The 27916-nt window shown below is 42.1% G+C and overlaps 1 protein-coding gene and 1 long non-coding RNA gene across 3 annotated transcripts; one reads left to right on the top strand and one right to left on the bottom strand.

Annotated features, from left to right (window-relative positions):
* Positions 1-16: 16 nt before the first annotated feature.
* Positions 17-27899, top strand: AQP1 (aquaporin 1 (Colton blood group)). Its single transcript, XM_030549972.1, has 4 exons — positions 17-508; positions 22697-22861; positions 24210-24290; positions 26140-27899. The coding sequence occupies exons 1-4, from the start codon at positions 119-121 to the stop codon at positions 26317-26319; spliced, it is 816 nt and encodes a 271-aa protein (XP_030405832.1). The 5' UTR covers positions 17-118; the 3' UTR covers positions 26320-27899.
* LOC115645378 lies at positions 13145-26204 on the bottom strand. Of its 2 annotated transcripts, none has more exons than XR_003998722.1 (3): positions 26117-26204; positions 17805-17946; positions 13145-16378 (listed from the first exon to the last, which is right to left on the bottom strand). It is a non-coding gene; the product is annotated as an uncharacterized LOC115645378 (long non-coding RNA). The 2 variants fall into 2 exon arrangements; XR_003998723.1 differs by lacking the exon at positions 26117-26204 and adding an exon at positions 20913-20952.
* Positions 27900-27916: the final 17 nt, after the last annotated feature.

Below are 27916 nucleotides of genomic sequence, written 5' to 3'. Positions count from 1 at the left end.
ACAGACCACCCAAAGCCCTATAAATAATCCAAGAACTCTGTTTTTTCTTCAGCTTTCTCCTCAGACTTTAGAAGAGAAATATCAAGCAGGGGAAGGGAGGGAGAGAGAGAGAGAAAAGATGGCTAGTGAATTCAAAAAGAAAATGTTTTGGAGGGCAATAGTGGCTGAGTTCTTAGCCATGAGCCTCTTTATTTTTATCAGCATTGGCTCTGCACTGGGCTACAATTTCCCTGTAGTCGGCAACAAGACAGCCACAGCCACTCAAGACAACGTGAAGGTCTCGCTGGCTTTTGGGATCGCGATTGCAACCATGGCACAAAGTGTGGGCCACATCAGCGGTGCCCACCTGAACCCAGCGGTGACCCTGGGTCTTCTGCTGAGCTGTCAGATCAGCCTCTTGAAGGCTTTCATGTACATCGTTGCCCAGTGCCTAGGAGCAGTGGTAGCCACGGCGATTCTTTCTGGAGTCACTTCATCTCTTCCAAACAACTCCCTTGGGCTCAATGCGGTAAGCCAATCACCTTTTCTTTCCCACTTTCAAGCAGAAGTTTTAATGTAAGACCAATAACCTACTGAGGAGGGCAATCTGGTGCCTGGGGAGCGTTTGAGGCAGGCAGTCAGAATGCAAGTAACTCTATTGAAAATAGGGCTTCATCCAAAGCCCACTGAAGTCAACGGAAGCTTTTGCCTTGACTTCAGTTGCCATAGGATAAAGTTTTTAGGGCTCATGCTGTCACTTGCGACCACTGAGAGATTAAGGATATATAAACCGTCTTCTGTAAGTCAGAGATCAAAGAGAAGGTCTTCTTTTTCCTGAAACAAAGTCATATGCTGGTGGTTACTCGAATCACATTATGTTGGTGTTTGCTTTTGTACGTCAAGCATGATATATTCAAAGTTGCCTAAGGGATTTAGATGCCCAATTCCTATTAAAATTATTGGCAATTGGGTATTCAAATCCCTTAGGAGACTTTGAAAATCTCAGTCTACATATCTTTTCTGGTGATGCCATTTAGTGTGCATAGATGAATATATATTTTTATTGTTTTCAGGTTACTCTGTATAGGCTACCTAATTAGGGGCTCAGGGAGCCCCAGGATGGATGCTAAGAAAATGGGTACCTAACTAAACACAGAGAGAAAAAGGTGGGGGGATGGAGATCTGTAGCAAAGGAAATCCTGTGGTCAAAAACCCACAATGAAATGTACCTGTTGCATTATACTGAGAGCTGAATCGCTCTCTGACATTGAGTCAAGGTTGCCACTTATTGTGTTTTTGTTTGTTTATAAATACACTTACAGAAATGTTGAATTCTGCATTGCTCTGTCCAAGAGGAGGTGAGGCAACTGTCTATAATAGAAGCCCTGGTTTCAATACTTTTACAGCCAGATGTTTGTGGCTGTGTGACTGTGGACAGTAATTTCATTAAAGCTGCTCAGCTCATTTGAGTGCAGCTGTTCCTCCTTAAAATACTGGCATTTGACCAGAGTGGCAACTAAATGGATACAGATATCTTTAAGCATTTGTTTGACGTAGAATGAGCCTATTTTCAATGTCAGTCACATAGCCACAAACACCTGATTAGTGTTACCTACAGGAATATTAAAACTGGGATTTCCCTTATGGCTAGTTACTCCATCTGATTCTGCAAAGTGCACTTATTATAAATCATCTGGACATTCTCTCCCATATAAAGAATTTAAGGTTGCAGTTTTTGACATTAATATTCAGCACCCAGTTTAAGTCACTGGGCATATTTGCAAGCAAAGGTTTTGATCAGAATGTGTCTTTTGCTACAGGTAGCCCCTTTATAGGCAAGAGAAAACAAACAAAACAAGTCAGAGAGTACTAAATGAACAAATCATGTAATATGGTTTAACTTGCTGAGGTGTCATAGGCAACTACAATGAAAATTATGAGAAATCTAGTAACAGTTGGTATTTAATAAGTTACTCCAGAGTAACAAGTGGGTGTCACTGGTCTTCATGCTCCATTTTAATATTAGTTGTTTGTTTACCTCTCTGGAATCTGTGGATACAGGGGATAGGATGATCCATCTATCCAATCAGCTTAAAAATTTTGATAATTATTATGAGGCTGACCCAAAGCCCATAGGAATCAATGAGCATTTTTCCATTGACTTCAATAGGCTTTGGATCAGAATCTAAAAATGGTATGTACTCTTTCCCTCCGAAACCAGTGCCGGAGGGAACAGACCACGCAGGAGTGAAGCACATGGGACATGATGTAACCAAAGAGGTCTCCTGCAAACACCTCGCTGCCACCTGCCATTAAATGTGGGTGGTCTGTTTCCCAGAGTGTTAGCATTTGGATTTCCCCATCTGCACTCTGGTCAGTTGTGAAACCCTCGTGCACTGGTTCTCCCTAAACCTGGGTGAACCTGGACCATTGCTGGGTGGATATGTGACACCAGACAAAACTGCTTTTGTTTTTCTGACTAACCCCCAAGTCATGAGGGCTCTACACACACTGCACAGGCAGGGGGGGCTGGGAGACAGGAACCCCAAAGAGAAGAGCCTGGGAGGGAGGAGGAAAGACTGGGAAGATAAAACTGGAATGACAAGAAGGCAGGGCGAAAAGTCTACAGGGATAATAAAACAAATACAGGCTGGCTGTGAGAGGGAAAGAACCATTCCTTGAGAAAAAAGAACAGGAGTACTTGAGGCACTTTAGAGACTAACAAATGTATCTGAGCATAAGGGAGATGTATATATACACAAAGAACATGAAACAATGGGTGTTACCATACACATTCTAACAAGAGTGATCAGTTAAGATGAGCTATTACCAGCAGGAGAGAAAAAAACTTTTTGTAGTGGTTCTCAAAATGGTCCATTTGCAACAGTTGACAAGAAGTTGTGAGGAACAGTGTGGGGATGAGGGTGGGGAATAAACATGGGGAAATAGTTTTACTTTGTGTAATGGGTCATTCTCCATTTTTTCCCCCCAGATGAACCAATATTTTACTCCTATTGCCCTCCCAGCCTGCCAATGTTTCTACTAAATCTAATGGCATGTGCGAAGTGTCAGGGTGGAATCAGTGGTAATTTTGCCATTGGCTTCAATGGGACTCGATTTTACCCCAGGAGACTTAAAAATTCCACCTGACATGCAGGAAGGAAGCCTCTGAGTCTTTACAGGAACTCAGCAGAATTCAGTGGAATTTGTGCTTTTAGGGGAAGAGAATACCCTGTAGGGAAAAAACATGCTATTTTATGGCACTAGCACAGAGGTGGGCAAACTCCAGATCTGGCCCGTCAGGGCTTTAGATCCGGCCCGCAGGATTGCTAGCCCCACGCTGCTCCCAGAAGCAGCTGGCATCATGTCCCTGCGGCCCTGGGGGAAGGGGAAGTGGGTAGAGGGCTCTGCATGCTGCCCTCCCCTTCAGGCACCTCTCCCCACAGCTCCCATAGGCTGGGAACAGAGAACCATGGCCAATGGGAGCTTCAGGGGAAGTACCCGCAGGCGAGGGCAGCATGTGAAGCCCTCTTCCCCCGCACCCCCAGGGACTGCAGGGACATGGTGCCAGCTGCTTCCAGGGCAGCATGGGGTTAGGGCAGGCAGGGAGCCTGCCTTAGCTCCGCTGCGTGCCACTGACACCCCAGAGCCATTCAAGGTAAGTGGCGCCGGGCCAGAGCCCACATCCAGAACCTCCCCTACACCCTGCACCTAACCCCCTGCCTTGAGCCCCCTGCCACACTCCGCACGACTCCTGCACCCCAACCCCCTGCCCTGAGCCCCCTCCCACACTCCACACCCCTCCCTGCACCCCAACCCCCTGCCCTGAACCCCTCCCACACTCCACACCCCCTCCTTTACCCTAACCCCTTGCCTTGAGCCCCTTCCTACACACCGCACCCCCTCCTACACCCCACACTCCCTCCCGCACCCCATCCCCCTGCTCCAGCCCTACATTCATGGCCCTGCATGCAATTTCCCCACCTAGATGTGGCCCTCAGGCGAAAAGTGTGCCCACCCCTGATCTAGCACCATATGTGACCATATCCCCACATTGGAATTTGTCCATGACACTGATCAGCACCCTAATCATGCAGTCAATATAGCTCTCTAAGATGACACCTATCATCCCAAACATGGGTGTCAATGGTCTTCATTGTTAAATATTCATAAGAAATGATTTTTCATTCAGTGCTAAATGTTCTGGCTGGACTCTCGGTGGGGGGATCTCCCTGGAGATGGGGAGAGCAGCAGCTGTTGTTTTCCCTGTGAGAGAAATAGAGAGGAAAACAAGTTTATTCACTTCCCACTGGCAAGTCCAGATTGGCTGGGTGGCTAAGTTCAGTGCAGGGGGAAAACAGCACAGCAGCTGCCCTGACAAGAAGGTTTTTCAGAACCTGTCACGATAGATCACATGGGAAAAAAACCACAGGTCAAGCCTCAGAGCAGGCTGGATCCGTCCTTAAACAGAAGATAAGCAGAAACAATGTAGATCTGCCTTTGTACAGTGCCGCCCCCTTTAACTAGAGTACAATAGGGAAGGGATAGAACCTACATTGTTGCCAACAACTTCAGTGGCTTGCGCTTTCAGTGGGAATGAGAGGGACATTAATGGGAATGTGTGGAAAAAAAGAAGGGGCTTTTAGGTTGGGCTACAGTTCCTAGAGGAGTGGTTTCTGATATAACATCGTCAGATTTTATTAGGGTCAATTGTTCACGTTTTTATGAGCCAAAAAAAAAGTGCAAGCACATTTGCACATGACTAGTGTGAGTGAACAGACAACCTGCTGTGCAGATGCAGTCTCAGGCCTGCATGTATGTTTCGTGGTAATAGTGAGCCTCCCTGCCTACCAACAGCAAACCAAACAGATAAAAAGCAATGCCAGCAAGCTAAGCAAAATGACAGCAGTTATAACAAAACACACCAAGAGAGATGCAAGGGTGCAGGGAGCAGGGAAAGGTATTGAACTCCTTTAAAGAGTTTACTTTCAGGAACTATATGGTGCTAATGTAAACCACACATACCTGCTGGGTGTGGTATTCTGTCCCCTCCAACAGAACCCAGACCACTAGGAGATTAATGAGTTTGCTCTAGAAGCTTAGCTAAGAGCTGTATGGCTTGAGGCTCGTGCATTTAACTCCAGAAGTACCAGGTTCAATCCTGCTTGCCTCTGACCAGGGTCTGTTGGTGTTACGCTAAGATGACCACATTAAAAGGGCCTGATCCAAGAGCCACTGACATTAAGGAAAATACATTTATTTTGTTCAGCAGGCTTTGAATCAGACACTAATGCTGAAGGACAGTAAGAGACAAGGTGGGTATGTGCAATTCTAAAAAACTGGCCCTCCCTTGTCAGTCTTTAACCATGACACAGTGTTAACACAGGAAAGGTATCTGTTTGCAGTTCAGAGGAGGCATCTCTTTCCATCATCTTGCATCTTTTTTATTTTTTGGGGGGGATAATTTCAGCTTCTCACCCCAGACTAGTTTCCACATGTTAGAACTGTAAGAGCAGAGTAAATCCAAGACCCAAAGCCTTGGTTTTGAATGTAGCTGACTATTCTGTGTTTGAGACAGATCTGTAAGCTAAGGATTGTTAATGTGCAGTTTACTTACACTAAACAGACTATTAATGGTCAACAACCTGCTTAAGTTAATGAAAAGTAGGCAAGAGGCAACTGATATGTTGTCAGATAACTGCTGTAGTAAAGATATTTGCTGCCCATCAATGATTATCTCAACACTTTTACCAGATTGCCTTAAAATATGTGATGTCAATTTTAAAGTCAATTTTCCCTATCGCTGAAATTATAAGATTGTGAAAAATATATGCACTGCTTCATGTGTTCATAATTTACTGCACTTCATGTGGCTTTGTATACTTATTAAAGCTGCTGAGAACCCCACTGCAAAGCTTAGCAAGCAAGCTCCTTGCTTGTTCTAACAGACCTTTCTTCAAGTTTGGAAAACTAGTGATAATTCTGCCTTAAATTAAATGAAAAAGAATTTAAAGGTAGGAAAATAAACATGAGTAGCAGAGGAGATTAATCTAGACAGACTAGGAAAAACAAGAAGAATAAATACAACCAACTCTGTTTTAAGGGAGCATGCAGTGGGCTGACAGAAATTGGTTACATAAAGGAGATGTCTTTTGAATAAAGCCAGAACACAATTGGATTCAGTATGTTCGGAGATATTTTGGAGCAGTCTCCCAATAGATCACACGAATAAAGGTGTAGTTCTGTATGGGTTTCACTGCATATTGTTCCTCAAGTGTGCTTTGGACTATCTCTCTAATGGATAGTCCCTCTGCCACACCCAGTCAAGTACGCTGTGTCCCACAGATGAGTCAACAGTGGCAGATGCATGAATGTACAAGCTGGGATGCAAAATGATTTTATATTGTCTGGTTAACCAGGCTTGGAGATGCCTCAAAAGTCTTGCCCAAAAAAGGAAGGAGGGTGCTTCATCACAGCATTAGCTCTTCACCACAGCAGGATCGGTGCTTGGCAGTAACCACTACTTTCATGCCCCTCCCTTCCCCAGCGCTTTGCCATTACAGGACAAATCCTTCCGCATGTGCTCAATGCAAGTAACTCACTGAGGAGAACAAGCAGTGGTCTTTGAGTGTTGTTCAGCACCAGGACTGATTTATCAGCCCAATAAGTTGTTTTGATATTTTCTAAACAAATTGTTTCAATTTTTCAATGTCAAATGACTTTTTGTTTTGAATTTTTCTTCAGTTGTCTTTTTGAAAGGACTTCAAAAACCTCCCTGATAATGAAATGAAATGTTTTGGGTTTGGGTCAAACTTTTGTCCTATTTTTTGTTCATTGAAAAATTGAAAACATTTTAGTGTTGGGTGGACCGAAACAATTTTTTTTGATTCTGCCACCAAACCAAAAATTGGTTATTCACACAGCTCTTATCACAGATTAGAGAAAGCCTCAGAAAGACCAGAGCGATGTGGCCTCTGCGTATGTTTTGCCTTGGTGATTCAGTTTTTCCTGTTTCCCTCTTTCATTATGACCGCGCCCTTAAACTGTGATCTCATTCACTCTTAAACTAAACAAAATCAGATTGGGTCAGGAGTTGGGTTGGGTGGTGGGACTTACAAAGAAAACCCCAAGGATGGTGAATGAGTAGGCAGCATTTTTTCCTCTGAGCCAGCCTTGTGTTATGGAGTATTGTACTCCTGGAGGTGCCATTGGACAGATAAGACATAAATCTGAGGTCTGGACTTACAGACATTATAGAGGGCATGGCACCCTTTATAAGACAAAGACTTAAGTCCTTGCACCCTGTTCAAATTTCAACATAAGAAATTACATTCTGCATAACTAAATTCTCCCTGTGGTTTCAATTAAACACCGTATTCTCTCTCTCCTGCTGGCCTAGCTGTTGTGTTGTTATGTTTTGCACTGTTAAACACACTCTATAGCTGCTGTAATGCACTCCAGAAGTGGCTGCATTTCAGTGGTGGGCAAAATGATCCCTGCATACAACAGATAATTTACAGAGCTCTTTGATATTTTTTGGGGGATGGAGAGAACTATAGAATTATCCTTGTCATATTTCAGTCTTTTAGCTGAACTTCATACTAGGGTAGTAGCTAACAGCATTCGGCCAGGGAGATGGGTGACTTTGATAAGATACAGAGCACAAGAAAATCACTTGTTTGAAAACTGCAGCGGTGTTGCTATGTTAGTAACTTGTTTCCATAGTGAGAGAAGATCCATCTTCTGAATGAGACATACAACTAGCACCCTGGGGTAAATGTTATAGTTAATTTAGGAAGAACAGGAGAGTTAGCCATTATTTCCTGGCTGTGTTACCTCTTTAGAATATTTATGCAGTTTTACTTGGAGAAGTTATTCTTTCCTTCCCCACCTAAAAATTAGTGATTAGTGTTTCTGATGCAGAATAGCTGCTCTCTACCACCCCAGAAATGTCCTGTGTTCTCTGTGATGGGCGAGTCACACCCAATATATGTATTTTGAAACCCTTTTTGGTAAAAGACACTATACTTGTACCTGCTTGCAGTGCTGTTGTAGCTGTTTTGTTCCCAGGATATTAGAGAAACAAAATAGGTGAGGTAATATCTTTTACTGGACTAACTTCTGTTGGTGAACAAGACAAGTTTTTGAGCTTACACAGAGCTCTTCTTCAGGTCTGCCTCTGGGAAAGGTCCTCAGAGTGTCACACCTAAATACAAGGCATTGGATTTAGCTGTAACACTTTGAATATCTTTCCCAGACCTGAAGAAGAGCTCTGTGTTAGCTCAAAAACTTGTGTCTTTCACCAACAGAAGTTGATTCAGTAAAAGATATTACCTCACCCAGCTTTTTTCTCTACTATACTCATGAGATAGCCTTATCATTAAGTAAATGAGATCCTTGCACAACATGCATAGTGTATAGGGAATATGGTTTGTCTGGAGGCGTTAATTAGGCCTAGCACATCTCATGAGGCTATAAAACAACTTAGACTGTCCACCCAAATCAACACATCTGCTTAATGCATGGAACTATCCCCTCCTGACCCCTTCCTAAGACAATATAATTGACATGATGGCCCTGAACCTACAGTATGATAATGCTATCCAGTGGAGTGAAGCAGCTATAAAACCAGCCGAATTGGCCACTTGAAGATTTTCTCGATGTGGGAGCTCCTTAAATGGCACAGAGCTGCAGTGGCTAAACCGCACCCTGGTTCCTAGTACAGTGGGTGGGGATGGGAGAAAGGGGCGTAGCAATCCCTGGCTTCTAGAATCTCTTTGGAACCATCCACCCACCAGTCCAGTCCCTAGGCTTAGAATAGAGCCCTCCTGAGCAAGGTTTATGCCCAGAAGTGGACCCCTGGTGGTGGCTAGAGTATTAGGAAGAGTTAAACATTCTTGTTTAGAAAGCGCTGTGAAATCCTTGGAATAAATGTGCTCTTTAAATACAAAATATTATTCTATGACTTCAGATTGTGGGAGAAAATCTATAGACTTGCATAAGAATGGGATACAATAGACCTAATCATATCTATTAGTTTTGTTCAAGCTACTAAAAGGAAATGTGTAATCTTTTTAACCCCTTGAGAAGGTTCCAGCAATTTAAGAGTGAGTAGAACTGTCCAGAACATATTTGATGATTTTTTTTCCTCAGTGAAAAAACAGAACTTCCTCTCCTCCTGAAAATCTTTGGTGAAATTTGTTTTGTGTTCTAGAGTTTTCAGTTCTAAAGTTGAGACGTGTTTGCTACAATTTGTAGGAAACTCTTTCTGCCACCACCCTGACTGTTTTGTGACCAGTCAGTGAACGTTACTTTCTAGAATCTTTGATCTGGCATCTTTCACTTTAGGCTCAGGGCAGGCCTAGGAAAAGCATCACAGATTTCACAGGAAGCGATGCCCTGACAGAGCTGTGTGTAGGAGGAATTTGCTCCAGGTCATGCAGGGCTACCAAGCCTGCATTTCAAGGCTTGAGACAAATCCAGTTGAGAGTCACTAGGCATGAAAAAAGTAGCTATCTGTATCGATCCAGACTGGGAATCTGGCATGTGAGGTAGTAATCTGGGAATAAATGGGGAGAGGAAGAGGTCTTTCTGGTGAGAGGCAGGATGGAGGGAAGGAATGAGGTAATGAAAATAGCTTGTGGGAGTCTCTGGGGCCAATTCTCCATTTGTGTAAATGAGTAAAACTTTATGGAAGTCAATGGAGCTGTGTTCACTTATGACAGCCAAAAATGTGGCTCTCCGGGTGGATGGAAGATGGCAGCTATTTAAAGAATAAGAGAATCCTAGAAAATGTAAGAATAAGAATCGTACAAAGACAAATCTATGACAACCCTTTTTTTCCCTCTCTGACCACAAAATTAGTTCACAAATTTTAAAGGAGGAAAAAACAGCTCTAGAAAATTTCCTGTTCTCATAAACAAGTTTCCTGCTTTTTTCACAGTGATTTATAGTCAATGAGTGTTTGCTTTCCCACTCTCTAGTTTAACTGAAAACACTAGATAACAATAGGTCATACTAACAGACAAAGGCTGATAAAAAATTCAAAATGTAAACATGATCTTCATTAGCCATTTTAGAAATCTGTCATCCCAGGATTTAAAAAAAAAGAAAAGGTATTATGATGTAAATTTCATTTGTGAGAAATGACATTTATTTTGTACATCCAAGTTGTCTCATAGTTTCCTTGTGCTCCCCTGTTGGTCTGTCTCCACCTGTTGGCTCTTGCCGTATATACAGAGCATGTCTTTTTGCTTTTATAATTTTGGTTGTGTGTTTGTACAGCACCTAGCACAATGCAGGGCTGGGTCTATGGCAAGGGCTCCTAGGTGCTGCCCCAATACAAATAGGAATATTAATATAACAGCAATAACAAGAAGAACTCAGTAAATCCCCTCTGGATTTACATAAGTGGGAATGGGAGCAGAACCTGATACCATGTGCTCTAAAAGGAAAATCCCAGTGAAAAATACATAATTACATTGAAATTCAGAACTGTATTCAGAGCTGATAGTAAGTGGGTAGAGCTCCACAGAAGACAATGAAATCTGAGTTTAGGGCAGCATATTATTCCATTACATCAATTACACGGGGCCTGTCCTCTATCTTGGTCAGGAAAATAAATAGACACATAAATAAATGAGAGGTGAAAAGTGTCTGAATAGCTCAACAAAGTCATTCTCCCCAAAGAGGTGGAGGTCTCTAATCCACCACTTGGGTTTGGGGATGCGGCCTAGAAATCCTGTTGTATCCTGGGCTCCACTGGGAAAACAATCTACACCTCAGACAGCCAGTCTTTCTCCGATTCTTAGACCCTTCCAACTCGCAGCACAGTTCCCTTATTACTGCTGCTATTGACTCTCACTCACATGTTCTCTCCCTGATCCCTTTTCTAAAGACAATATATGGTGATGTGGGCCATCTGAGAACCTGAATAGAATAGACAGAGGTGACATGGATGTAATGGAGACAGAATTTGGTCCTAAACCGTTTTTCTGATGTTGCTTCTATATTGATGACCAGGACAGAAAAATGAGAGAGCAGAAGTTGCTGCCTTCGCTCCAGAAGACTATTCTGAATATTAATGGCCATTTTTTACCTTTAGAAAGGAGAGTTTAAAGGTATAAACTACCTCGGGTTTGAGAAGTGTCTGGATAGCCCCTTAATTCCAAGGAAGATTTCAGTTTCATTGGAGTTTGGGTTTAGAAATATAAAACTCATGCTACTTCAAGGCAATCAACAAGTGCCCACACTGTGGTGTTTGTACAAAGCCAGATAGTTGTTCCAGTGTCCACATACTGGGGGAGATTGTCATAGGCACAAAGCTCAGGTAGGCACCCAATTCTCATTACAAGTTGCCAGTGAAGGAGGTAACAAATAGTTTATCTGTATAACTAAGTGCTCCAAACATGCTTCTAAAAAGGATTTGTTTACTCAGTTTTAATTCAGTTTAGAAAAAAAAACCCTCCTAGTTTATTCCCAAACAGTAAAATAAAAAAATCATTTCACAAGGAAACTTTCCCACGGGGAATATACAAAAGGAAAATGTAATGAGACTCTTCCACAAATGCTTTGCCTCACACTGGCGATGTTTAATGAAAGACCTGTAGATATATTGACATTTATTGTCTGCCACTGGACACATACATTAGATTTATATACATTGGTTTAATATAAATGAAGCCATCATTCTTCTCTTTATAGCCCATTGGGCCCTGTAACACAAAAGGAATGACTAATTTCTCACCCTGTAGTGGAGAGGGTTGGAGGATAGTGCTTGGGTCTTATTATCTGAGATTGTCTACTGTCCAAAGAGTGGAAGACAGCTGTTCTTAGAGAAATGCCTGGGCTGGCATCTAGAATTTTCTCATCTGTATTTGTTGGGAGGGAGAGTCTGGCAGAGGACAGGAAGTTATGCCCCCATAGTCTACTGCAGGTTCTATCAGTGACCGACAGGCTGATGAAGTCTTTTAAAAAGATTTCCATTAACTTCAATGAGTTTTGGAGCATGCCCCTGTTGTGTGGTCTGAGACAAAAAAACCCACTTAAATCTCTTTGTGTCCCAGAGATTTCGGACAAGTGGCACTATATAAATCAAAACCAGCTAAATAATGGGTGTAATAATGCCTGTCTCACAGGCATGTTGTTAATTAATTATTGTTTGAGCTCTTCCACAAAAGTGGTTTGAGGTCTACCATATAGAACCATTATTAACATGTTATGATTAATCAGTTACCCAACTGCTGAGGATTTAACATTATTAAATAGTCAACTCAGGGAGAACTCTCAATGCTTTACCTGCTGTGTAACAAACAAAGGTAAATCTGAATGTCAAAGCCTTTGTAAAGTTATGAAGATGACAACTTCATCGCAATATTGATTACTTTATAATAACTCACAGAATCTGGGCCCTGATTTGACAAAGCACTTAAGCACGTGGAATATTAATCACGATTGAAGTTATGCACATACTTCTGTGCTTTGCCAGATCGTGGCCATAGCGTATTTTGACCCCAACTCAACAAAACAGTATGCAACAAAGCACATGTAGTAAAAGCTTTTTTATCCAGCATGGTGGGGGAATGGGGGTGCCGATAAGGGAAAAATTCCGGTTAACTAAGAGGGAGTGAGTTTGGGTGCAGGAGGGGGTGCAGGATGGGGGTTGGGGCGTGGGAAGAGGTACAGGGTGTGGGCTCTGGGAGGGAGTTTGGGTGCAGGAGAGGTCTATGGGTAGGGGGATGCGGTGCAGGAGGGGGTGTGGAGTGCCAGATCTGGGCAGTGCTCACCTTGGGCAGCTCCCTGCAAGCTATGACCTGTCCCTAATGCTCGTAGTTGGAGGTGCAGCTAGGCAGCTCTGCATGCTGCCTCCATCCACAGGCACTGCCCTCGCAGCTCCCATTGGCTGCAGTTCCTGGCCAATGGGAACTGCAGAGCCAGCGGTCAGGGCAGGGCAGAGGCAGCACGCAGAGCCACCTAGCCATGCCTCCACCTAGGAGCAACAGGGACAGGTCACTGCTTGCGGGGAGCCACGTGAGGTGAGTGCCACCTGGATCCAGCACTCTGAAACCCCTCCTGTGCCACAACCCCCTTCCCCAAGCCCCTCCCTCACCTAAACTCCCTCCCAGAGTCTGCACCCCACACCCTGTCCCATACCCCAACCCCCAGCCCTGCACTCCCTCCCGCACTCTGAACCCCTTGTGACCGTTCCTCCGCCTAGCAGCAGGAGGGACATGTTGCCACTTCTGGGGAGCCAAGCAGAGCCAGGTTGGAAGCCTGCTGGCCCCACACCAACTGAACTATAAATCGGGCTTTCCGTGAAGATGAGAAATGCCGGTTTATAGAGCTTTCCGGTTTGTAAAGTGCTGGATAACAGCTTTTACTAACTTCAGTCGTGTGAGCAGTCCCATTGACTTCAGTGCTGTGATCCTACAGTATCTCAAAGTCCCTTAAAAATACCCACGTGACATAGAGTGATTGTTTTGGTCCCCCATTGAATTGCCACCATCACTGGGATTAAATGCTGCCATAGTTCTACGGTGCATAAAACCCCTAAGTACAGGCTAGGACAGGAAGTGAAGTTGCTCATATCCAATTGGAACAGGACCATGAATTGTGGTGGTCGGGACATAGTTACCTGAGTTAATGGAGACAACAGATGAGCCAGTCTGAGGAAAGGTGTCCTGTACCAACAGAATAACTGAGGGACTGTGGAGTAGAACAAAGTGGTTGTGTGGGTGGACTGCAGATATTGATTTATGAGATGAGATTCATAGAGTTTAATATGAATCTCTGTAGGTTGGCTAGATAATGACTAATGGCTATGATAACAGAGTATTGATATTTGTAGAGTATGAATAGAAAAGAAGGCGATTAATCATTTCAGGTCGTACAACGAATTATCATTAGAAAGAACATGGTAAGATTAAGCAGGGGAGTGTTTAAGTTAAATAGTAAGGAACACTTTCAGAGAGTGCATGTCTGTGAAACAACCTCCTGAAAGAAGTGGGGAGAGCTGCATCACTTAGGATACTTCAAACTCGGCTGGGGAAAGCAGCAGGAAATGTTCTTTAGGGAACAGACCTGCACTGGGAGGGAGATGGACTGGGTGAGCTAATGTCTATGGTGGGAAATATGGGGATGTCTAGTGGTAGTTATTAGAAGCTTCTTGTATGTTACATACTAAAGAATGAGTTCACTGTAGGAAAAAGATACAAATTATTAATTATTATTATTAATTATTATTATTATTGATTATATTATCTGTATTACAGTAATGCCCCACAGATGCTAGGTTCTGTGCACACTGCATTTACACTCTAAACATATTAAAAGAAAGTTTGGGGGAATTAAGGATTTCAGTGAGCCCAGCACAGTGGAAGAATCTTTTAACTCTCACAGTCCTATATAGTTATTTTGCAAGCTATGCCGTATGTGGGGTTCTTCAGGGTTAATGCATAAATATGCATTAGCTGTTAGTGGAAGAAGGGAGAATAATTATTTAGGATGGTCTAAGGGGACTAGCTAGCAGGGAGAACAGGAAAGTAAATTGCAGCACACAGATTAGTCTCCTAGGACTATAATGCTTTGGCCCAACTAAAATCTTTGGGCATAATATAGGGGTATATAGATAAAAATTAATTACCTGTTAAACACAGGAGGTCAGACTGCATGATCTAATGGCGCTTTTGAGCATTAAACTCTGTGAAACTATGCAACAGATTCCCAAGAGAAGTGATGAAAATCCCATTCCTTAAAACCAGACTAGATAAGCCATACTATAGGGAACATTCCAGTACTCCTAAAGGGAAGACCTAACAAGTCTTTTCCACCTGTAATTTCTAGAATTGAATTCACTAAAAGTAACTCTGGAGGTTTTTGTCAAGGAAATTCTACATTCCATATTGCTTAATTTTCATGCTAGGAGAAAACATATCAGTATGGCATGTAGAGAAGTGTTCGGAAGATACAAAGATCACTATGTCCCCTATGCAAGGTTGATGTACTCATTTGCAAAAAGTTCCATATTTTAAAGGAATGATGAGAAACTGACCAATTCCCTGTTATATAAAAGTGAATTGAACCCTGGAATGTATGCTACATAGCTAGAAGGGTGCTGGATGATATGGCACATAGTTCCACGTGATAAAACCACCTTGGGTAACAAATAATAATGTCCTTTCTATTCTCTTGTCCATATAATTGGAACCATGTTTTGACTTGATGTACTTTTGTCCCTAATACAAAAAATATGAAGCCCTCAGAAAAGTACATAGTCATGTTCACCTTGGGCCAGTTTAATTTCCTGTTCCCTGTTTCTGTTTTGAAGTCAGATTACTAAGAAATGTCCTGCTCTGATAAAACAAAAGGAAAGAAAACATGCTATTAATTGCCCACACTCCTGCTCAAAGTGGTGGAAATGGGTCAGCTAAATATGTCCATGAAGAGCAACAGCAAGAAGGTAGCTTGAATACCTCCACTCATGGACAAATCAAAGAGCGAAGCATTTTGTCACCTGTAAGAGCTATTTGCAATGTGGTTGCCATATGTTTCCCACAACTGCACAGAGAAAGAATTCTGCTCACTCCATGAGCAGCTCTAGTGATCACTGTTTGAACAACAAATGTACCTTTGAATCTTGCAGGCTGTTGAACCATCCCATCAGATTACATCACCTGCTTGTCTTTACCAAGGCTTGAGATGGGTCTTGTGAACTGAACAGTGGGTGATGTAATTCCAAGTGTGCATTAAACAGACCGGCAAAAATAAAAGCTGTTTCTGGACATTATCTACTTTAAATCAGGAGTGCGCTGTGGTAGAACTACCTGCAGTTCTGCATGCAAACGCCAAGAAAGATTTACTTATAGACCACACTCTTCTACACGGCCATGGAGTCAATGAATGGTTGCCAGGGTTATATAGATAATAATCATCCCAGAAAGGGAGCAGTGTGTTGTCCTTGAGCAACGCTTAATAATTAACGCTCAAGTAACGAAGCTCAGGGTTTTTAACCATGCCGTTGGGTAAATGGGCAATTGCGAAGCTCCTGATAGATGAAGATTATCTTTGGAAGAGGTAGATGTGCTGTGTCTGAGTGATACTGTCCTTTCCCCTGGATATCATTCTATAACAAAATCAAGAGGACCTTCCTGAATGTTTGCTGAACCTACTCAGTTTCTGGACAGAAGACGGGCTTGGGCTTAAACCGGAGTCAGAGCCCAGGCTTAGTGGGCAGTGTAGACATACCCTAGGAGCCTGAGTCAAGGAGCAGAACCCTGTTGTGCTAGGTTCTCTACAAGCAGTGATACTCCGTTTCCAACACGAAACATTTCCTCTCTCTTCTTAGAGCTGGTATCCTTCAAACTTGTATTTTGAATGGTCGTTCTTTGTTCTTATACAGCACCTGGTATAACACAGACAGTGGTGTATGCTCTTTCCCATTTCCCATTACCTTTCTGCCATTCTTTGTTTATTTTTGTTCATTTAGGTAAGACAATAACAAAGAGAACACGGAAATGCACTAGTATAACCCAAGCCACCACTTCCATTGTATGATGTCCAAAAGCTGCAATTATTAAAATCATACTGTACATTTATTGGGAATGATCCTTGTCCCCAGGAAGGTCAATTGGTGCTGTCGGAATGGCACCAAGTGATCGTAAAGCTGCCCTAAAGAGGCAATGGAGGATTCCTTGAATGTTGGGGAATCCCATCCCCTCTCCCTGTGACACGGGGTGTGTTGGAGCCACCCTGGGATATTCTAGTTACTGTGAGTTAGAGCAGTTCTGTGGCTGCTACAACTTGTGCCAGAGGCCAATTCAGGGCCAAGCAGCATGAGGTGTAAAGGGGGCTTATAGCAACCTTTGCCTCTCCCCACCTGTTCAGCAGATTGAGTCCATTGTTTTAACAAGTATACACTAAAATGCAGAACTCAGGATGGCTGTAGGCCTTGAATCCATGAGAGCCAAAGGCTTCCTGTCAGATACATAGAATCATAGAATATCAGGGTTGGAAGGGGCCTCAGGAGGTCATCTAGTCCAATCCCCTGCTCAAAGCAGGACTAATTCCCAACAAAATCATCTGAGCCAGGGCTTTTTCAAGCCTGACCTTAAAAACCTCTAAGGAAGGAGATTCCACCACCTCCCTAGATAACCCATTCCAGTGCTTCACCACTCTCCTAAAGTAAAAGTTTTTCCTAATATCCAACCTAAAGCTCCCCCACTGCAACTTGAGACCATTACTCCTTGTTCTGTCATCTGGTACCATTGAGAACAGCATAGGCAATGGCACCACAAGGTCCCATATGGCTTACCATGACTTTGAGGAGCTACCTGTAAACTTAAGGGGTTAGTTGCATTTCCATCCTCCCTCAGTCTCTGCTGAAACTGTCAATCTAGAGTTGGGACTGGGCTGGTGGGTTTTGCGAAGTGGACATTAGGAACTGACAAGGACCATCTAATGCGTTCACATAAACCACCAAACAGCTGGCAGGTGGGACTGACTTTTGCTGAATGCCAAACAGTTCTATGACTGAGCTTAAAATGCACAGGTGACAGGCCCTGCACTTTACCACCACCTTCTTAGAACCATCTGGTCTCCTTTCTTCCTAATTTTCTTTTTAGCATATTAGCTTTAAAAAAAGACCAAAGGAAACTCACCTGCCAAAAACCGTCAAGGGTTTGAATTGAAACCACAAAAAACATAGTTAAAGGGGACACATGGACTTCTCCTCACCCCACTAGACAGGTGATCAAATCTCATGTTTCAGAGCATTAACTGACCACTACAAAGGCCAGGAAGGAATATTTCCTAATAAAAACATTGAATACCTGGGCTCCGATCCTGTAGAAATCCCATGCAGGTCCAATTGCAGGACAAGCACCTTGGTCAGGTGTGTGGTAGATGGTGCTAGATGTGGGATAGCAGATATGTGGGACCAGTGGAATAATTTACCATCAGAACCCCATGTTCCTATGAAAACAATGATGTTTCTCATTACATACATTCTGATGGTTAAAGCCAGAAGAATGGTTGTTGTCCTGTAATACTGTATGCTACTAGGTTCAGATTGAGGCAAAGGCAACCTCCGTGTATGCCTAGGGCCTCAGATCCCGGAGTTAGATGAGTAGATAAAAAATAAGCTTTCATTTAAAAAAAAGATGTTTTTAGCCCTATGGTTGTGAAGAAAACCTTGCAAACATGACTCACGTGTAACCAATATAGTTATGTCTGCCTGAGTCTGTAGAAAGCCTGAAATGACATCTCTGAGAGGTGTAAACTGCCTCATGCATCTCAAAGGTGTGTGACAGGGGTACCTCCATCAGCACCATCCTTGCAAGAGGACTATGTATTTGGAAGGGATGAAGGATTTCAGCAGGCCCGGCCTACTCCTCCCGGCAGATACATCCTAGCTGCTCAGGTAAGTATGGGGAGAAGTTACCCTGCTCCACTTTTCGGGGAAAAAGTGGGCTGCCTGTCGTCTTCACTCCAAATATCTGATATGGTTGTGGGGATGGAACCACAGAATGCCCCATGTTGTGGTGCACCCAGGGGCCCAGATTGCCTTAATACAGCTTTGTATAACACTATAGTGACCCTCTAAGACAAGGCAGACAGACCTCCATAGCACCATGGTTACTGACATCCGACCAAAGGAATAGAGAAAAAAACAGGGCAGACCATCCAATGTTTAGTCCTGGTTTGTAGAGTTTTGGAACATAGCCCGCACTCCTTCCTATTCCAATGAAAACTGATGTGCCTCTCAGGCCAGATGTAATTACGTCTGACAAGCCCATGCAAAAGGAAAAGCTTTCCTATGACATTGGTAAAGGTTTCCTATGACCTTTCCAGGTTTTCTTTGATTCCACAGAGTCCATCAATAAGTGTTGATTAACACAGAGAATGACCTTTGAACATGGGCCTCTTTTTTGGGATCGGGGGAGGAGGAAGAATATGATTTCCGCCTCCCATAGATAAGGATTAAAGCTGTTTTTCACGGTGTAATTTATTTTAAAATAAATCTTTTGATATGAAGGGCAAATCTAGTTGTTGCTCAATGATACAACAGCAGAGAATTTGACTCCATAGTTGTATTGGGGGACCTTTGTCTCATTGCCCTGATTTTCATAGTCTGCACCTGCAATTGGCTTCTACATTTCAACATTTGGCCTTTCAAGTTCAATATATAGGTGGAATATTCAAAAATACCTAAGGGCATGTCTCCACGGCCTGAGGGGGAGATAATTCCCAGCGCGGGTAGATGTGCGCATGTTATCGCTGCTCAAGCTAGCACCTAATAATAGCAGTGTGGCCGCAGTTGAGTATAACCCTGTAACAAGACTCTCGGTATGCACTCAGACAGTCTAAGCTGCTGGCTGTGGCACCATAGCCACTCTGCTATTGTTAGTGCACTAGTTCAAGTAAAGCTAGGCATGTGCACATCTACCCGAGGTGGGAATTACCCTGCCCAGCTGCAGCGTAGACTTACCCAGAGTGACTTAGGAGCACAAGCCCCATTGATTTGCAATAAATAAAGTGATTTCTTTTTTGAAGGGAGGGCTGATGGGCCAGGTGGGATGGAATAAATAAACGGTCTTTTTGGAATTGCTGGGTGGGAAGCTGCAGATGCAATGGGTGAATAACCAATAGATGAGCCGGGTGGTATGGCACAAGGGTTTATTATGGATGCTTGGGTAGTGGAGGTTTTCATCTCCAAGCAATCAATTCTTATTAAGTTAAGACTAATAGCTCCCAAATGCTATTACTGTTCAGAAGGATGGTTGGTTGTCTCGGTCCACCTCCTAGAGAATGGGTGTCCACATTGCACAATAACGTCATTGCAATGGACACTACTCGGCACCAGTGGAGAAACAGATGACTTCTAACTGTAGGGCTATTAATCCAGCTCCTTTCATGAGTAGCATGTAAAAATGTATCAGAGGGGTAGCCATGTTAGTCTGGATCTGTATATTTGTACCTGTCTCTGGAAATTTCCACTACATGCGTCTGATGAAGTGGGTATTCACCCACAAAAGCTTATGCTCCAATAGTCTGTTAGTCTATAAAGTGCCACAGGACTCTTTGTCGCATGTAAAAAAGTGTGTTATTCATAAGCCAGATCCTCAACTAGTGCAGACTGATTTTAATGGGGTTGTGCTGGTTTATGCCAGATGAGGCTCTAGCCCAGTCATTTTGCTTTTTCAGGAAAGTGACTAGTGAGGGGTGAAAGTCAAAGGACTTTGTTAAGCATCCAGAAGTTTGGGTAATTTTCTGAAGTTATCCAAATGTTTCTCCTAAGGAAATTAGGCTGGAAAACTCATGAGAACAGATTTTCAAACATGATTTCCTGTACTTTTCTTGTTCCAGATGGGTCACAATATAATTATAATATGTTATTGTCACGTATGGCCTTGCACTTTTTAATGCAGATACTATGACAAATGGGATAACCTACTGATAACAGTGACGTTGGGTTTAAACTTTGCAGAGCAGGCTTGTTTCTCAGTTACACTGGCCTGATTCCAGTTTCACAGTGTCACTTAACATTGAGTTCAGTGGAGTTTCTCCTCATTTAAACCAGTGTAGCTGAGATCAGAAACAGGCCCATGTTTAGTGAGCAATGGACAGAACTAGGACAAACAGCATTCTACATGTACTCTGCATGATCTATGCATGTTTCCTGAGCACAAGTTTTCCATGGAACTTCCAAAAAATGAGCAAATTTCATTTTTTTCTAAGCAAACCTACTCATTTTGCTGCTCAATGATGTACTAGATATTGTGGCCCTGATCTGATGCATGCCAGTGTTGTGGGGAAGTAACACTGTTGATGTCAATAGTTAGTTCTGACATCAGTAGAAGCAAGATTGTTGTGTCTATGCCTGTCAGAGCTGGTCCATCCTGTCATAAACAGATAGCTAAGGGTTAATGTTCTTTTACCTGCAAAGGGTTAACAAAAAGTGACCTGAAACACCTGATCAGAGGACCAATCAGGAAACAAGACTTTTTCAAATTTGGGTGGAAGAAAGTTTTGGGTGTGAGTTCTTTGTTCTTTGTCTTGGTTCAGTGACCTCTATCTCCAGGCTTTCTAATCTTCTGTTTCCAAGCTGTAAGTACAAGGATAAGACAATAGGTTTATATTGTTTTTTTGTATTTACATGTGTGCAGTTGCTGGAATGTGTTAAATTGTATTCTGTTTGGATAAGGCTGTTTATTCATTTTTCCTTTTAAGCAATTGACCCTGTATATTGTCACCTTGATACAGAGACCAATTTTATGTCGTTTTTTTTCTTTCTTTTTATATAAAGCTTTCTTTTTAAGATCTGTTTAAGTGTTTTTCACTGGTTAAGGATAAGAAACGAAGGGAGGGGGAACATCTCTTTGTGTTAGATTTACTAAGCCTGACTTTGCATACCCTCTGGGTGAGGGGGGAGAGAGATTAGATCTCTCCGTACTTGTGTTTCAAGGACTTGAAGTAGGGAATCTCTCAGAGTACCCAGGGCGAGGAAATCTGGGAGGAGATAAAGAGGGTGGAATCCCTTTGTTTAGAATCATGGAGCTTGAATCTGTATATCTCTCCAGGAACCCAGGGAGGGAACACCTGGAGGGGAAGAGGGAGAAGGGAAGTGGGTTATTTCCCTTTGTGGTGATACTCAGGGCATCTGAGTCTTGGGGGTTCCCCAGGGAAGGTTTTGGGGAGACCAGAGTGAGCCAGACACTGGAATTTTTCTGGCTGGTGGCAGTGATATCAGATCCAAGCTGGTAATTAAGTTTGGAGGTTTCATGCTAGCTTCTCATGTTCTGAACTCTAAGATTCAGATCTTAGGACAGTTATGACACATCCCCCAGAACTTGCTTTCCTTCAGAAGGGTTCAGCAGCAATTGTGTGGCGTTTTTGTCTTGTGAGTGTTCTCTTTTTTTCAGGTAGCACTGAGAGGCCCCAACAGAGATCACGGGCCTCCAGAAAACCAGGCATTGTACAAGCTGGTAGTAATAGATAGCCCTTTTCCTGCGGAAATTGCAACTCAAGCTGATGAGAGATAAAGGGTGGGGAAAGTAAGGCACAGAGAAATGATGTGACTTACCCAAAGTCCCACAGTATACCAGTGGCAGAGTAAAGAACAGAGTCAGGTCTCTTAGCCTCCAGACCAGTGCTCTACCCAGTGGATCACACAATCTCTCTTTCTCTTTGTCTTATTTCTTCCCCTTGCTTTTATTCGGCATTTGCTGCTGTACGACAACAGAGCAATGTGCAATCTGTTTCTACAATGTCTAGGTTTTGGGAAGAAATTAATATGTTCACTGAACACTCAGTTCAGTGGATAGGGTGTGTGTAACCTTAAACTTATAGATGGCAGATTTGGGGTTCTCTCTGTCTCTCATATACATACAGATTATGTTCTTATTGCAGAAACTTGCAATTGGCTGTGTTACCAAAAGCCACTGTGTCTAGGAGCTCAGTTTTAATTTGTGGCTGGAAGAGTTTATAGTTTTACAGTATCATCTAATAACAGTTCCAGGGGCATTTGATGAGTACAGTGGCTGGTATTTCAACTCTAGATTTTCTCTTTGGGGTCAATTAAAAGCAACCCGAGGGATGAAATTGCCTGACTGGCCTAGAATTTCTCACTGAAGAACTAATACAGTATGAACATTCCACCTCAAGTCTCACCTGCATATGGCTCAGATTGTCAGATGAAATTATTCTCCTTGTCTCCATACAGCTTGCAGATGGAATCAATTCAGGCCAAGGGCTGGGCATTGAAATAATTGCCACCTTCCAACTGGTGCTGTGTGTCCTTGCCACCACAGACAGGAGAAGAAATGATCTCTCAGGATCAGCACCTCTGGCCATTGGGCTCTCTGTTGCCTTAGGACATCTTCTTGCTGTAAGTTTTAACTCTCATTGTAGATACTCTGCAATTTCTCACATAATGGTCCTTAGAAGGATTTTTCCAGGAGTGGCTAGCTTATTTTGTTCATGGCCAGAAGGCCATAAATTCCAGCCTGCCGGCCAAAATACCTTTCACAGTCCTTATCTTCCCCTTAAATATCTGTTATCCTGCTGGTATATCACCCTGAAATACTCACTAGCCCGGCCAATTGAAGACATCTTTGTGACCCACCCTTATAAAGATTCTACATTAATGTAAAGTACCATCCCAAACTCTACAGCTTATATGGCATTATGCCTTAATACAGTACTTTGGGATATTGTTATACAATTATAAAGTCATAGGTCAAACAATACCTTCATTTCCAAATGCAACAACCATCACTTAAACTTCAGAAACCTCAGAGGTGAAAGACACAGTATGTCCACCAAGAACTGCACTAAACTAGTTCTGCTATTCACCAGCCTCATTTGTCTCCTTTTTCCCTGACCAACTCTGCGCTCCTCCTCTGCTGCTCCTGGAATATCTTCCCAAGTCCTGTACACCATGCAGCCCTTTTCTCCTTCAAGCCCTTCCTCCAAACCCCACTCCTTCCCCAGAGTGACTTGCCTTGAGTCATCAACACTCAATATTCTATATTTTAAAATAAAATTATAACAAAATAATATAAAACAAGGAATTAGCTTTTTTGAAGACAAGTAACATCCTAACCTTGTTTTGTGAACGTCTCCCATTCCCCAACCTGGCCTGATGCCATCTCTTGTGTGTCTCATATAACCCCAATGTTAAGCTCTTTGGGATATGAACCATGTCTTTGTGACCTTTGTAAGGTGGCATGGACTCCTATGGCATATGCAAATATTCAATAATGACACTAAGAGATACTACCCAAACTAGACAACCTCAGGTTTTAAGAAATGATTCCAAAGAATACCCAGATGTACCAGGCAAGGTCCTCACAGGATATAGACTGGCATAATTCCATTAAAATTGAAGCTACATTGATTCACAGTTGCTCTGAACCTGAAGTGAGACCTTGGTCCCATTAAAGTCAATGGCAAAGCTCCCATTAACTTCAGTGGGGCCGGGATTTCCACCCTTGGCCCCTTGAGTACAATTCTGCTCCACCTTCCATAGAAGTCTCCATTCTTATTCTTTTCCATTCCATTCCCTAGAAGACTCCATAGATGATTCCATTCAGAATCACATTTGGTCAGTCACAAACCTGCTAAGTGATCACTAAATATGGATTTTACTGTATATCAGACATATATATTTTGCTGTTGTGCAACGTTACATTCTGAATCACTTCCCTAACATCAGTTCTCTTTCTTTCCCATAGATTGATTACACTGGTTGTGGAATTAACCCAGCCAGGTCTTTGGGTTCAGCTTTGGTTGCCAGAAACTTTACTAATCACTGGGTAAGTTCAAATCGTTCATTCTACAGGACTTTATTTTAGTAACAAAAACGTAAGATGGAGTTCATGATAATTATTAAGCATTGCCATGTATACCTACTACTTTAAGATCTTTGGATAAGAAGCATTATAAAAGTATGATTGCAGTTCAAAAATACAATCATTAAAAGATATATTATCATCAGAGCTGAGCGAATAATTTAATATTTCATTCAATAAACACAGCATTTTTTCAGTCCACAAAATAACTGCATGCAGATCACAAACTCCTCAACTTTGTTTCTTATTCAATATTATCCCATTTATCTTATTTTGCGCATTCTTTTAGCTATAAACTGACTTATTGCAGAGTTCCAGCCATGTACTTGATAGTCAAGCTGTGTTTGTAAGCTGTGATTGGTCAATTACAGTGGAGGCACTTAATCTTTGATCCTTCAAAGTATTTATGTGCCAAAGTCCTGTTGAAATAAATGAGAATTAGTTGCCTAAATACCTTTGAATATATGGAGCCTTTGACCCCAATTCAGGAAAGCACTTTAGTTTATGAATAATTTTAAGCATGTGAGTAGTTGCTTTGAAGTCAATGGGACTATTCCTGTGGTAAAAGTTAAGCATCCGCTTACATGCTGTCCTGGATCAGGGCATTGGAAATACAACAGATTTCAGAGCTGTTCCCTATGCTTAAAACGGAGGATGCCACTAGAACTACTACTATGTCTGGAACTTGAATAAAGTCTTGAAGTGTGTCCATTTAAAATCACATGATACAATGTCTGTTTCCTGATTAGATAAATGTACACATATCATTGAATTGAATACTCATGCATAAGAATTTTCACCAGTACAATTGCACATGACTTTCAAAATCACTTTGAATGAATATTTATGCCTGTACAATTTGATTGCACAAATCCTCATGCAATGTGAATTTAAGAACATAAGAACATAAGAATGGCTGTACTGAGTCAGATCAAAGGTCCATCCAGCCCAGTATCCTGTCTACCGACACTGACCAAAGCCAGGTGCCCCAGAGGGAGTGAACCTAACAGGTAATGATCAAGTGATCTCTCTCCTGCCGTCCATCTCCATCCTCCGGCAAACAAAGACTCTTATTTATGCCGTATTCTCCCATCTCTTTACTGATCACTATGCCGCACATTAGCGAGTAGGGCTAATCTTAGCATTTGGGGCATGCAATAAATTCCAAACTGAAGGATAAAAGATAGAGTTGAGAAAACTTGTATAAATGCTTACCATGCCATCCATCTCCCATTTACAAAAATGTAACTTTGGTTATAAAGGAAAATTAGTTTAGCTTAGCATTTTCAAACTTGTGTAGCTAAAAGTAGGCACCGAAATCCAGAAGAGGCACTTAAGGTATAATTTTCAAAGTCACCTAAGCAATTTAAGAGCCTAAATCCCATTGAAAATCCAAGGGATTTGGGAGCTTAAGTTACTCAGGCACTTTTAAAAATTTTACTCCAAAATGAATGTGCCCTGATTTTCAGAGGCACAGAGCATATGCAGTTCCCATATTTTCAATGAAAATAAGACCTTGTGTACTTGGGAACATGCAAAATGTTTTTCCCTGTAAGTGCCTAACTTTAGGCACCCAACAACTTTGGTAATATTGGCTTAAGTGATCTGCTCAAAGATGCATAGCAACTCAGCATCAGAACCAGGATTAGAACTGTGGAGTTCTTGGCTCCCACCTCAACGCATAACCACCTCTAGGTCTAATCCAATGTCAACGTGCATGACTAACATCAAATGTTTCCAAGAATGGCTTTAAAGTGAATGAGCATTTTGGAAAGCACTGAAAGAAATACCTGAGTTTGATGTTGTATTTCAGATCTTCTGGGTGGGTCCAATGCTGGGAGGTGCAAGTGCCGCCCTGATCTACGACTTCATCCTGGCCCCCAGAAGCAGCGACCTGACTGACCGTATGAAGGTGTGGACCAGTGGTCAAGTGGAAGAATACGATCTGGATGGGGATGACATTAACACAAGGGTGGAGATGAAGCCAAAATAAAGAAGAATTCAGGGAAAGAAAAACATCAATTTCTGAAGATGTTATCACTATTATAGACTCTTTGTAAACACACAAGCAGTATTTCCAGAAGGTTTTTAATTCAGGTTTTCCATTTCCTTGCCCCCTTTCACCCTAGCCTTTACTATCTGGCTCTTAAGTACAATGGGCTTGAGGCCAAAATCACTAGACACTTGTGGGTGAGCTAGCGGGTGAAGTTAAAATTCTGAAACCCCAGGTTTATGGCACTGTACGGGAAGGAATCGTTCCCTCGATGTCTCCATATATGATCATGACATTCAAATCACCAGTGTAAGTGCTGTGACAGTGGAATGCTAGAACACATGATCTGTCTGTACCCATAATGGGGATTTTACTAGATAGAAAGTTTTAACATAAAATATGAGGCATAATAAGCACATGAAAAAGTTCTCTCCAGTTGTTGGCACAAAAGAATCCTTTAGAAATAAATGCACCTAAATTGTGATATGGAACAAGTCTGAGCTTGCTAGACTGTATGCGAGCCCCAAATCACTGCACCACCAATGCTCTCAGCAAGCATCAAATCTGCAAGCGCCAGAAATGTTTGCATCTTCCAATCTTTTGTTCTTCCTGCACAACCTCGATGCAACCAGCAGATATAAAACGAAATCTGAATTTTCGGACTCCAGGGAACTAATAACTAGAAGTCAAATTGGAACGCAGCTATAACAATGGCAACGAGAACAACACCTCGTTAGCATGTAAGCAGGATTTGCCTGGTCCTGTGACTCAGCTGCTTTTGTTAATCTTGCGTATACAACTGTGCATCTTAAAACAAAATGGCAAAAAATAAATCCCACCACACTTTGTTTGAGTAGCTAATATTGGAAATTCAGGGACAATGTAACAGAATATATAAATATTCAGTATATGAGTATACTCTAAATGGGCAAAAATACATTTTTGAACCTGAATGTATTTTTGGGGTCATTTCCTAGATTTATATATATATGTTTTATATTAAGAGACTAATAAACTGTTTTGAAAGAAAATAGAAGAAGAAAACAAAGGAAAAGGATTGCGGTAAATGTTAGGCAACATAAATGGCACTGGAAATGGAGAGAAAACTAACACAAAAATATGTAAGACTATTTTCTGTTTTTATTTTTGTGCTACTTTGTATTGCCTAAGTAATACACAACTGTAGATGGTTGTGTATCCTAACCGCAGAATATATTTGAAGCAGATATGTACTAATATACCTGTTCTATATTTAGACTGTCACCTTTAAATAAGAAATGAGACCTGGGGTGTATCTATATGAAAAACTGCACACTTTCAATTCACCCAACCAATCAATTGATATCGCTCTTGATCCGTTCTCATGTTAATGAAGCAGTATTGATCATAGAGCCAAAACAAGATTCCAATGGATACAGTACATATACAGCACATAAAATTTAAAAAAATAAGCAAATGTGGAATACATTTTTCTTTCTTGCATTCACATTTGGTATATTATCCTATGTATTATCTATGTAAATATGGCATGGCTGGATTTTGGATCAGTTTAGAAATAAACAAAAGCAGTTATACTAACACACTAACTGATCATGAT

Source organism: Gopherus evgoodei, chromosome 2, assembly GCF_007399415.2.
Source record: "Gopherus evgoodei ecotype Sinaloan lineage chromosome 2, rGopEvg1_v1.p, whole genome shotgun sequence".
In the NCBI taxonomy this organism is placed as follows: Eukaryota; Metazoa; Chordata; order Testudines; family Testudinidae; genus Gopherus; species Gopherus evgoodei.
The sequence above is the reverse complement of the archived record's forward strand: the minus strand, read 5'-3'. Positions and strand labels throughout refer to the sequence as shown.